Source organism: Cryptosporidium sp. chipmunk genotype I, assembly GCF_004936735.1.
Source record: "Cryptosporidium sp. chipmunk genotype I strain 37763 chromosome Unknown contig_25, whole genome shotgun sequence".
NCBI classification, from domain to species: Eukaryota; Apicomplexa; class Conoidasida; order Eucoccidiorida; family Cryptosporidiidae; genus Cryptosporidium; species Cryptosporidium sp. chipmunk genotype I.
Genome location: NW_027125608.1, coordinates 152767 through 164552, shown reverse-complemented (window position 1 = coordinate 164552; position 11786 = coordinate 152767). Strand labels below are relative to the sequence as shown.

Below are 11786 nucleotides of genomic sequence, written 5' to 3'. Positions count from 1 at the left end.
TCTTTTACCAACATTTAATGTATAATTATATGTACATATGGTACTAATGTATATATAAATGGGCTTTCGCCCTTGTCAATATTAAAGTCCCTGCTCAGTTTGAATTCTATAGAATAACAGAATAAAATTAGCCAACCATAAACCTATGCTTGACCAAGACACTCTCTCGTTAGGCTAAAAATGCTCAACCATTAAAGTTACCCGTCCTTGCTTTATCCAAAACCCTATTTGCTTTCTTATTTTATTACTACAATTCTCTAATAGTGACTAAATAAACTTCTTAAGAATGCTATCACACAAAAAAGTACAACTGACTATTACGTATATTTCTGCGCAATATATTTCCTTTTCTTTCACCTCACTTCTCTTTCTTTTAACTGGCTCTCCTACCTACTACTTAACCTTTTATTTCCCTTTAGTCGAAACTCAACCTTTCTCGAAGCGGGAAGCATTTGGCGCCTTTTCGATAAAAATAAAATAGTAAAACAAGGAAAAAAATGCATAAAATTAGTAAATGTAAAATAAAAAAGCAAGGAGGAATAAAATACGAAAAAAAAGGGGGCAAAAAAAATTAGGAACTAAGGGTTAATAAAGAAACTAAATAGACACAAAATTTTGGAGGAATGGCTTGTATTAGAAGAGCCACAATAGATGATGTGTTCACAATACAACAGAACAATTTGTACTGTTTGCCAGAAAACTACCAAATTAAATATTACTATTATCACTCAATGACTTGGCCACAGCTTTTAGATATAGCAACCGATTCAAATGACCCAAACAAATCTGTAGGGTACGTTCTTGGGAAGATTGAAGAAGATTCAAATTCCTTGCATGGCCATATTACGTCAATAGCAGTCTTAAGAACGCATAGAGGATTTGGGATGGCGAAGAAGCTCCTTACACAAAACCACCATGGAATGCGGAGTATGTATAATGTTCCATACTGCAGTTTGCATGTAAGGGTCTCTAATAAAACTGCAAAGAACTTGTATCAAAAGGCTCTAAATTACAAGGTAGATAGTATAGAAGCCAAGTATTATGCTGATAAGGAAGATGCATATTTCATGAAGCTTTACTTTGAAAGTTCTCAAAATAAAGCTTTGTGAAGAATGGAATTGAATATTTTTTTTTTGATGTATTAAGACTAATTTATCCAACTATAGAATTTTTGATCTGTTCAAAATGACTTATTTAGTAATCTAAATTAGATACTAGAATAATGATAATAACATAAGAACGATTATTACTTATATTATAGATCGTTTTTTTTGAAGAGTTTAAGAATCTATATATGTATATTTATATATAAATATAATAATCATTAAAATTCCTCATTACCATTTATATTGGAGTTTTCCGAAGTATCTTTATCCGTATCATTTTGAGTTAAGATTGAGATTTGACTGAATTGATCATCTGGAAGGCTGTTATCGGAACTTTCATTATTATCATCTAACAGATTAATGTTAAGATTTCTACTTTCACTCTCATCATTTCTACTGACACCTGTGAAAGTACTACTATCCACATTATTCTTTGTTTGTGGAATTGTCTTCGAGTCAATCAGCTGGTGGAAAGTCATGGATAAGTCATTATTTCTCCATTCCCAAAGTTCACATTCTTCTGATTTGAAATCAGAGACTAATTCAGTCTTGTTACCATTAAGCTGAAGTATTTTACCTACAAAATAAATTCAATGTTGTAAGTCTTTTCAAAAAAAAATAATAGCATCAATTTCACTTACCTCCATCAGAAAATGAGCTCCAAGAATTGACATCCGAGGAAATATCAATCGGTTCAGAGAAAGATGACTTTCTGAAGATTTGTTGTTGTTTCTTTGATAAGGCCTCAGCTTCTCCCAAAGATTTCTTAATTAATTGGGAGAAAAATGTTGTAGCCAGACTCTGCTCGTTAACAAATGTTCGATCAATATTATCATTCAGTTTATTTGGAAAAGTCTGGAATAACCAAATCATATCTTCCAAGTGGCAAACTAATCTGGTATCACTACAATCATATACATAAGTTTTACAGGCAACGTCGTCGTTTTGGCATACTACTCCTTTTGGAGTGTTTCTCAATGAAAACTTGGGAGCTTGGAATATTTCTTTGAAAAGATATTATGTTAAATGAAAATTTAATTTGAATCAAATAGTTAACCTACCTGAAATAAAAGAACTATTATTAACTTCATATCCTTTCTTTAATCCTTCTGTCCATTTAAAACCACTATTAACGAAGTAGCCATATACATTAGGATTGTTCTGGGATAGTTTTTTAATGAACATTCTTGCTGGGCACTAAAAGAAGATAGATTTGAATATATATTATCTAAACAAAAACTTACACTATAGATAAAGTCACCAATCATTCTTGCATATGCTAAAGCAACGGGATCATCCATTATACCATTCCACTTTTCATCGTCTCTATTTCTTCCAACCTGGAACAAATTAAATCCAGAGCTAGAGACAAGTTGGCTATTTTCTTTATCTCCATATTTAATATCATCAGCTTTGAATCCAATCATACTTTCATTAGCCTCCTTTTGGATCTCAAGTTGAGAGGATATTGTTTCATTATTAATGTAAGAGGAATTGCCACTGCTGATATTGGTATTGTTTTGCAAGTCATAATTATAATCAGATTTTTCACTGTCAGAAGTTACTGAGGCAGAATTTGCAAAGTTGTTATTGCTGTATATTTTCATAGCTTCTCCTGCTTTTGGTCCAAATACTCTTGAAACTAGGTACCTGAAAGCAAAGTTACTTGTAGCAAGACCTCTTGAAATTGCTGGTAAATAGGCAATAAATGACCTATAGAACTGAACCCCCTCCGAGTTGGTTGTACTGATGATTACATTCATATTTTGAGGAATAGATCCAGATAGTGCCAGATTTCTACATGAATCCTTGATGATAATACCATCCACAATTGGGGACCAAGAATGAAGAGCTTTGGATGGATTGGATCTTACAATTTGTGCTCTGACCTCTTTTTGAATTTCTAATAATTGCCTGGTTGTACAGCTTAATATGGTTGCAAGGCACTTTTCAGATGCAAGATTTTCTGCCATTTCACCCATGCTTTCTGCTTCTTTAAGAGCTGTTTCATTTTGAGAAAGAGCTCCAGAATGGATAATTACTCCTGAGAAATACTTATTGCTTTCTGCACTAACTGAATGACACAATACTGATTTGGCTCCTGCACTATGTCCTGCCAGAACAATCCGAGTAGGATCACCTCCAAAGTATAAAATGTATTTGTGAATCCACTCCAAAGCCACTCTTTGGTCAAGAAATCCCATATTTCCGGATGAAAGATTTTTTGCTCTCAGCCATCCAAGGATTCCAAGTCTATAATTAATCGTAACAATAATAGCTCCAGATTCTGCAAGCCTTTCTCCAAAGTTAGTTTCAGAATTGGAAGACCCAAATAAGTATAATCCACCGTGTATAAAAACGTATACAGGTTTTAAATGTGACGTATTAGCTTGTACAATTGAAGATATTGTTGATTTTTGCTTATTAAGATTGTTCATGAGAGTATTATTTACATTTGAAAGCATATTAATTTGAGTATTATTTGAAGATACATGTTTTGTGACAGTAGAGAACTGGCTCAATATTTCCTCAATTTGAGTAGTTGTCGTGAATACACTCAAAGTTAAACATGCTTCAGATTGAGTTTCTGGCTCAGTTCCTCTGCATAGAAAAGTTTTTTGGCTTGTTTGCTGAGTATCTGAGCAGTCTTGGGGGCATGAGGAACCTTTGTTTGTTGACAAATCATAGCTTTTTGGAATTTTGGATGTTCTATCCTCGTCCATGATTGCAGCTTCAGTAATTGATAATAATTTGGGTGGTTGAAAGCGATTAGCTACTCCATATCTGATATTATAGAATGACGTGATTCCGTTATTTTTCCTTCCTATTAGTTGTATGCCTTCAATTTCAATGGATTCAAAAACTTCAATCTTATATAAAAATAATATTAACAACAAATTTGTTATTATTTTAAAATGATTATTTTTTTTCATTTTGATTGGTCTCTTATTTACTTTTACTGTTCATACACATATATTCTTGAGTATAAGAGTTTGCATAATAGGTATGCTTTGTTTATTATTCAGAAAATATTATCTTGATTATTGATTTATTCTGACATTATTTGAATTATTTAATTCTTTCTTCCTATCCTAGCTATTTTAGTTTTTTCCTCCAAGAATCTTTACATCCTTTCCAACTCTATTACATTTTTTTCCTATTATTATAATTTACCCAATTTCGAGACTAATCTGCTATTTTAGTCATATTTTTTTAAAAATATGAGCCATTTTGCAATCATAAATGCAAAATTTGCCATGCAAATTACATGCATGGCGCCAGAAATGTGGGTAATACCGGTATATAGAACTGAAAAAATTAATTAAAATAATAATATTGAGTAAATTTATTCTTGGGAATTGAGCAGAAATTACTTTTTTTTTAGTTTTTATTATTTTGGAAATGGTGAAATGATTTGAGTAAAGTTTAAGTTAATAGTAATGGAAGGTGAGCCAATTCATTTAAAAATAAGAGACTTAACCAGAACAATTGAGCAAAACCAAGACCTTTTAAGCGACCCACAAAAGAGATCAGAATACGAAGAATATGTGATGAAAGATGATGAGTTGTTTGAAAGCATTGGTGAGTGTGACTACAGATCATTTTCACTCCTTTGTGAGTTTGGATCAGTTAAGGCACTTATAAATGAAAAAAGATACAACAAAATATATAAACAGTCTCAAAGTTCATTGCTGAGAAAGATATTAAAAAACTGGAAAGACAAATATATGAATAGAAAATCTCAGGAAGGTGATATATCTGAGGATAATTCTATCTTTCCTACTGAATGTGATGATGATTTTGTAAAGTTGAATTGGAATGGGTGGTTTCATGATCATTATACAGTAAACATTTTCCCAATTAATAATATTAGGTTTAATACATTGCAAGGTTTGCTAAGTCAAAGAAGCCATAGTGAACCCTCTGTTAAGAGGGTTAGAGTTGTAAATAGTAAGACTAAAAATTCAAAATTGAATGAAACAAAAACCCTTCAAGATGAAGATATTCATGATACACAAAATATACAAATATTACAGGAATTCAAAAGTAAACTATTGAATAGAATACAAGAGGAAGACATAAATAATGAAGGTATTGAATTATGGGAACTTGTTTTAGACAAAGATCAACAATACGGTTTTGCAAATACATGCTTTAATTTATTCTCACTATTGTCTTTACTAAAAGATTCCCTTGTTTCAATTACTTCCCCAAATACTGTAATTAAAAATAATACAAGTGATGATCAGAATGTTTTGGTTTTTTCAGCAAGTTCGAATATTTCTTCTGGTTTCGAAAAGAATACTGGGATCATCTCCAATTTTACATATAAGGCCTGGCAAGATCTATGCACGAGATGTAGTTGACAATACGATAATTATTCAACTTAAAGCTCAAGAATGGAATCAAGGCCAATGTTACTATTAATATTTTCTAACTATTTGATTTCCCTATTATCACTATTAATATAATAGTAACGTTTTTAATTATTTTTTCTTGAAGTAAATTATAAATTTCAAATATGTTCCAAATATGAATATAAATGAGGTACCTTTATCTACAAAAGATATTAGACAATCATTTATTAATGATCCAGTAGCTTAAAAATTTGTCCAACTTTTCAATTGATGTTGGCTGTTCTCCAGAAGTACACAAATATTTGGCTCCATCCAGAATTTCTGACACACAATTAATTTGCTTTAGCCCCTGATCATACAATACTCTGACTGGCCCGCCTAAAAGTCTGACATTCTGAAATGACAGAAAATTAATTCAATATATTAAGAAAGTAAGAATTTACTGTTGAACTTACCCTGTTGATTTCATTAAGTAATTGAGTCATGTTTCTGATATATGGCTTCACATAATAAATTGTTCCTTTATCGTATTTATCCCCGTTTTTATAAAGCCAAATGACTTTGGCTTTTTGTAAGAAGTCGCTACTGGAGATATTTGCATATGAATGTCTCTTAATAGAGGAGCTGACAACTTCGTGCTTTCTTTTTGTGCTTTCAGTATATCCATCCTCCCTATATAAATATTCTCTACCTGCTTTTCCCAGACCATTTCCATCTTTGTCAAATCTGTATTTATGCATTCCAGTATAGAGCTTTGGATCTAGAAGACGGTCAAAAACACTAGTTTTTGAGTTTTCTGGCATTGTATGAAACTTATTGACTAATCTTGTTTGTTTGTCATTATCTTGGCAAGAAATAAACTTTGTTGGCAGTTTTGAATTATGGCTGGAACTCTTTTTGGGTTTACTAGATTGTAATAGTTCTAAATAACTTTTTTCTTTATTTTCCAAACTCTTTGAATGCCAAATTAGAATATCTTCTTTCTCTGGGAGGTATGTTATTTCTTCAAGCTTTGTATTATTTAAGTTTCTTGCATGCATTTTAAATTATTATTTCTTCAAAACAATTTGTCAATTAGAAAATAATAAAATTTTTTTTCTTTTTAATTTGTCACAAAATAAACCATAATAAGAAATTACTATGGTTTATTCAATTAATATTAATTACTTGTTATTCTGATTTTTTTCTTGTTAATTTGTAATTTTAAATAGCCCAATAACTTTTAGTATTGAGAAAAATTCACACGCACACAATAATTTTAAAATTTGCATGTCAAAAAAAAAGTTAGTAATTTAGAACAAAATTTCAAAAGTAATTAATTTATTTTATAATATAAAAGTACATTTTCATTAATGTTTTTATTTTAAAGATTTTAAAGTATTTTTATTTTTTCAATATACGTGGAGAAAAGTATTAACTAATTCTTATTTTTCAAATATTCTAGCAACTCCAAAAAAAAAAAAAAATTCGTAATATTATTAAGTCACTTTTCTAGTTTAATATAATACTGATTATTAATATCTAGCAGTATTTTGTGTTTTATTTTAATTAAACAATTTTTTTTGTTGGGTACTATTAAGGTACCTGAATTAATTCCTAACTGCAGATTGATCAAATTATAAAACTAATAATCAGATTATAGTTAAAATAGATTTTAGGATAGAAATTAGAAATATTTAAAATTGTAAAACTAATCAAATTTTCTTGTCACTTGTCAAATATTTTTACAATTTTTAAAGCATCTTTAATGCATGCATGCATGAAAAATATATCATACAAAAATTATAAACGGGGTGCATGCATGGCGCGTGCGGTCCCCAGTTTGGCAAAGACGGCGCCAACTAATTTAAAAAATACAAGGAACTTGAGACAAGCAAAGGAAGGAAACAAAAGTAGCGCCTAAAAAAGTACCAGGTAAATAAAAAAAAAAATTATTTTACAAAGATTAAATAAAGGCTGTAACTTTAGAAGATTTTTTTGTAGTTGAGTAGCTGGTTTAATAACATACTCTAACAATGAAAGGAAAGTGTATTAAGAAGAACGATTCACCACTTACCCAATTGGAAAAGGATGTCGAAAGATGCTTCCAAGACATCGAATCATCAAGCAATGACGAGGAATTGAAGGCAATCGTTCAATCAGTAGTTTTCTCAACTGCAAAAGAGATCGATTGTGGTTCAAGAAAGGCAGTTGCAGTGTTCGTTCCATATGCAATTTTTATGGCATATGTACGTAAGATTCAAGGACGTATCATTGCTGAATTAGAGAAGAAGCTCAAGTGCCCAGTCGTTATGATTGGTCAGAGATCCATCTTGCCAAGAAACTACCGTAAATATGGTTTCAAGTCAAGACCAAGATCAAGAACTCTCACTGCTGTACATGATGCATTGTTGGAGGATATTTGTGGACCAAGTGATATTGTTGGAAAGCGTCTTAGATACCGTGTTGACGGAAGCACTTTATTAAAGGTAATCCTTGACCCTAAAGATAAGGATAAGGATATTGCCGACAAGGTTGATGTTTTTGGTGCGGTTTACAAGAGACTTACCAACAAAGAAGCTGAATTCTCCTTCCCAGCTACAAACTACTATCCAGGTAGATTAGGAATTATAGCTTAATTATCAAGAAGCTTGGTATTTTAGAATTTTAGTTACTGAAAAAGGAAAACACTTCCATACATAGTCAATTTAGTCTTTGGAGACTAATAATTTTATTATTACTAGTTTTATTCTACTTATCACTAGTATCTAATTTATGCCTTTTACCTCTAGATGTTTCCGACTGCTCTACTAGAATTGATTCGTTCACGCTTTTGGCATAGCTAGTGCTTTTGTGGCTTGTACTCGAACGTTTGTCACCATTTATTTCTTCATCACTTTGGAATTGATATTCATCTTGGCTACTTAAACTAGATTCATCGTTTTCTTTACCTAAATAGTTTGTTAATAATTCATTAACTTTAGTGGATACATCCTCTAACTTTTCTGAAATTTTATTTGTTTTCAAATTTGATAATACTTCAGTTACTTGTTCGTTTATTATTGTCACAGTTCTCACAGTATTACTCATTTCAGAACATTATCACTCAATTTAGCCTAGATATCAAAAATTATGCTTTATATAATGCGTCTATCTAATCAAAAAAAATAATGATCTTAACTATATACACTCAAAAATTCTTCTATAAAAAATATACTTTACTTTCTTTTTTGAAGTTCAACTCAAAACCTAAAACATAATAATATAAATCATTAATCCAAAAATATAGTTAAATTTTCTTTCAACAATATAAACATTTGGCGCCTGACCTGTCCACATTAACTACATTATTGCATGCATGCAACAAGTGAGGAAATATTCTTTTAACAATAGAGATGGCTATTTTGAGTAATTAAATAATAAATTAATATTGCTATTTATGTAAATCTACATACTTAAAATGTTCTAAAGCGAAAAAAGGAAAAAATTCAATTTGTTACGAGGCTATTACCCATTTAAAATTTCATCAAAATGAATATTGTCACTGACATTTTTTGACCATTTAGAGAAGAGACTGTCAAAATTGACGATTTCATCAAAAATTTGTGGGTTGCTTCTATTATTTCCAGACTTTATGAATAATTCAGACTTATAAATGCACTCGATATTTAGAAAATTGTTTAATTGGAAAAGATATTCGTGATCATTATCCTTATAGTAGCTTCTATATCTTTTATGATCAAAATTATCATATTTTGATTTAAAGAAAAATGGCTTCTTCTCCTCAGGATCTGAGTAGTTACAGGAATTACATCCTTTTCTGGGGCTAATTGACCTGCTAAGGCAATCTGGAACAAAATTTGAAGCTTCTTCTATAGTTAGTTTCCTTCTTGGTTTCATCTTTTCCTTATTTATTCTCACTTTCTCTTGGCGTTTCTTGGCATCTGAGATTATTTCTTCTTGAATCTTAACTTTCCTCAGTCTTTCATCTATTCTTCTAATATGCTCGTCCATAGTTTTCAGAATATCTTTGTTCTTTGAAACTTTGTTGGATGATATCACTCTTATTTGTTCTTTATCTTGCTCACCTTTTACTTTATTAGGCTTTGAAATAGTTTCCTTTAATATTATTTCCAAGTTTGAATCGCCCTCTCTAATTAGTTCTTTTCTTTTTGTGAATAAATTTTTTGATGGAAACTGTCTTCTTTCTTTCTCTAAGCACCAAAGGAATACATTGCCAATACTATTTGAGGCTGCTACTGATAGTATCGATGTTTTGATATTGCGATCAAAACTCCAATACGAAGGAGAAATAGTTAAATTTTGGTTGTTAAGCTGATTCTTAATAGAAAATTCGTCTCCTCTAAGCAAGTGAACTCCTTTAAGTACGAAAAATCCAATATCATCAGTGCTTAGGTTAATTTTGTTTTGGACCTCACCCCTCTTTGTCTTTAGTGATGATTTTATACTATAAGTTCTCCACTCACCATTTGAGAGCCCACAAAATATTAGAGGAAAGTTTTCACGTAACTCATTTTCTATATTTCTCCCAAATAGTAAAAGGATATAGTTCGGTATCACACATAAAGTAGTTATTCTCAAGTTATTATGTCCTCTTGAAAGTGAGCTAACCTCGTAATTTCTGCTTGTACTGAGACTATTGCTATCATTCTTTCCAAAGGAATAATTTAAGTAATTTTTTGTATTTCCATTAACGTAGTTAACTTCTTTTTCCAAAATTGGCATGAAAATTAAAGATAAAAGAATCATCCTATCACTTTCTAAGCGGTTTGGGTTTATTCTAAGCTTAAAATCAAAACAAAACAATCCATTCGGATTTTTTGTGGAAGAAACTGCTCTTATTATATACTCTTTAATTCCTAGTTGGTCTTTTCCTTCATTTATACATGTTAAATTCAAGATCCTGAAAAAGTCAATATTATAATTTGTACATTTCATCTTCCCTCTATGCTTTATTTCACTCCTATTTGATTCAAATAAATAGAAACAGCAACTAGAGCTTTCTGAGAGATCTTCTATCTTTAAGTCCTCATTGTCATTGTTAAAGAAATCCTTATCCATGCTTAATTCATGACTATGATCATTGCTTTCAATTATTTTTTCAACGGCTGTTTTTTTTGTAGTAATTACCCAAATATAACTGGACTTTAATGGATAGAATGCAATTCCATTCTCAAGAATCTCAAAATAAGATGCATAATTTTCTAAACTAAAGCTGTTGTGGCATATTATACTCAAAGGATTTCCAGTTGTTTCACCCTCCATATTTAGTTCAAACTCCACTTTATTTAGTGAAATCAAGCAAAGGTAAACGGTTAAATTTTTTTCTTCATCTTTGGAAACTAGTAGTATATAAGGATAAACATTATTTACGTTATAGCAAGAAATTATATTGGTTTCTTTAATATTCTCTATTTGGTATATCCACAAAATCTTTCTTATATTTGAAACACTCAGATCGGAGTTTTGATAGTTTCCAAGTCTTTCTCTAATCTTTCTAACCCGACTCCTTATAAACTGAGTCAATATATAATGCAAGGGAATCTTGCAGGATAATAATTTATTTTCAGTGTTAATTACTATTATTATATCTTTATAAAGTGATTCTAATGAAGAATCTTCAAGATTGTATCTAAGTTCTTCCATACTTTCTTGTTTAATAATGCTATAGATACTTTTAACATTGTATTCAACCTTCTCATGCGTATTCACATTTACTATGTTAAAACAAGACAAAAACTCGTCATCGTTTTCCTCACAAAAAATCTTTATAGTTGAATCCTTTGTAGATCCACAAATCAGTTTACAATTTTGATCGGTTAGAATTTGTTTCTCAGAATCATCCAATTTCACTAAGTAGTTCAGCCATTCTTCTTTAAGCTTAAAAGGGGATATAGTACAGATACTTGTCAATTCTTTGGGATCATCGTTTTTAACCAAAACTAAAGCTTCATCGCTTTTCTTGGATTTCCAATATTCTTCATTTAACATATTTTCTATAGCCTATGGCCACCTCTTGCTTCATTGAGATTTATACAATTCCTATTATTGAACAAATTCTTTGATATTCTAGGGATTCTACCCATCTGATCGCTTGTTATCTTAAAAAAACATTACTAGTCCATAACTTTAATCTTTAAGAGCGAGAAGCAGAGTTTTCTCAAAATACTAAAAGCTTCGTAACAATTTCTCTTATTCTTTATTTTAACCAATTTTATTAACATATTTTCTTTTGTGTAACACTTTGTGGGGTATCTGGAAGTCCCCGCCCAAAAGTATAATAAGCAATAACAAAAGCAGTAAAATAATAATAAATAGATTG

The 11786-nt window shown here is 30.5% G+C and overlaps 7 protein-coding genes across 7 annotated transcripts; 3 read left to right on the top strand and 4 right to left on the bottom strand.

The window, feature by feature from the left end:
* Window positions 1-623: 623 nt before the first annotated feature.
* On the top strand, window positions 624-1109 carry ELE39_002290 (N-acetyltransferase subunit ARD1; the record flags this gene model as incomplete). The annotated part of the gene is made up of 1 exon (XM_067345140.1): window positions 624-1109. The coding sequence occupies one exon, from the start codon at window positions 624-626 to the stop codon at window positions 1107-1109; it is 486 nt and encodes a 161-aa protein (XP_067200676.1).
* Window positions 1110-1324: 215 nt separating this feature from the next.
* ELE39_002289 (acetylcholinesterase secreted acetylcholinesterase of the alpha beta hydrolase superfamily) lies at window positions 1325-4039 on the bottom strand (the record flags this gene model as incomplete). Its single annotated transcript, XM_067345139.1, has 4 exons — window positions 1325-1683; window positions 1748-2110; window positions 2168-2303; window positions 2351-4039. The coding sequence occupies 4 exons, from the start codon at window positions 4037-4039 to the stop codon at window positions 1325-1327; spliced, it is 2547 nt and encodes an 848-aa protein (XP_067200675.1).
* Window positions 4040-4546: 507 nt separating this feature from the next.
* On the top strand, window positions 4547-5473 carry ELE39_002287 (uncharacterized protein; the record flags this gene model as incomplete). The annotated part of the gene is made up of 1 exon (XM_067345137.1): window positions 4547-5473. One exon carries the CDS (start codon window positions 4547-4549, stop codon window positions 5471-5473), a length of 927 nt encoding a protein of 308 aa, XP_067200673.1.
* Window positions 5474-5684: 211 nt separating this feature from the next.
* ELE39_002286 (uncharacterized protein) lies at window positions 5685-6504 on the bottom strand (the record flags this gene model as incomplete). Its single annotated transcript, XM_067345136.1, has 2 exons — window positions 5685-5858; window positions 5920-6504. 2 exons carry the CDS (start codon window positions 6502-6504, stop codon window positions 5685-5687), a joined length of 759 nt encoding a protein of 252 aa, XP_067200672.1.
* A 975-nt stretch (window positions 6505-7479) lies between these two features.
* ELE39_002285 (ribosomal RPS7) lies at window positions 7480-8082 on the top strand (the record flags this gene model as incomplete). The annotated part of the gene is made up of 1 exon (XM_067345135.1): window positions 7480-8082. The coding sequence occupies one exon, from the start codon at window positions 7480-7482 to the stop codon at window positions 8080-8082; it is 603 nt and encodes a 200-aa protein (XP_067200671.1).
* Window positions 8083-8194: 112 nt separating this feature from the next.
* On the bottom strand, window positions 8195-8533 carry ELE39_002284 (uncharacterized protein; the record flags this gene model as incomplete). The annotated part of the gene is made up of 1 exon (XM_067345134.1): window positions 8195-8533. One exon carries the CDS (start codon window positions 8531-8533, stop codon window positions 8195-8197), a length of 339 nt encoding a protein of 112 aa, XP_067200670.1.
* Window positions 8534-8950: 417 nt separating this feature from the next.
* ELE39_002283 (uncharacterized protein) lies at window positions 8951-11455 on the bottom strand (the record flags this gene model as incomplete). Its single annotated transcript, XM_067345133.1, has 1 exon — window positions 8951-11455. The coding sequence occupies one exon, from the start codon at window positions 11453-11455 to the stop codon at window positions 8951-8953; it is 2505 nt and encodes an 834-aa protein (XP_067200669.1).
* Window positions 11456-11786: the final 331 nt, after the last annotated feature.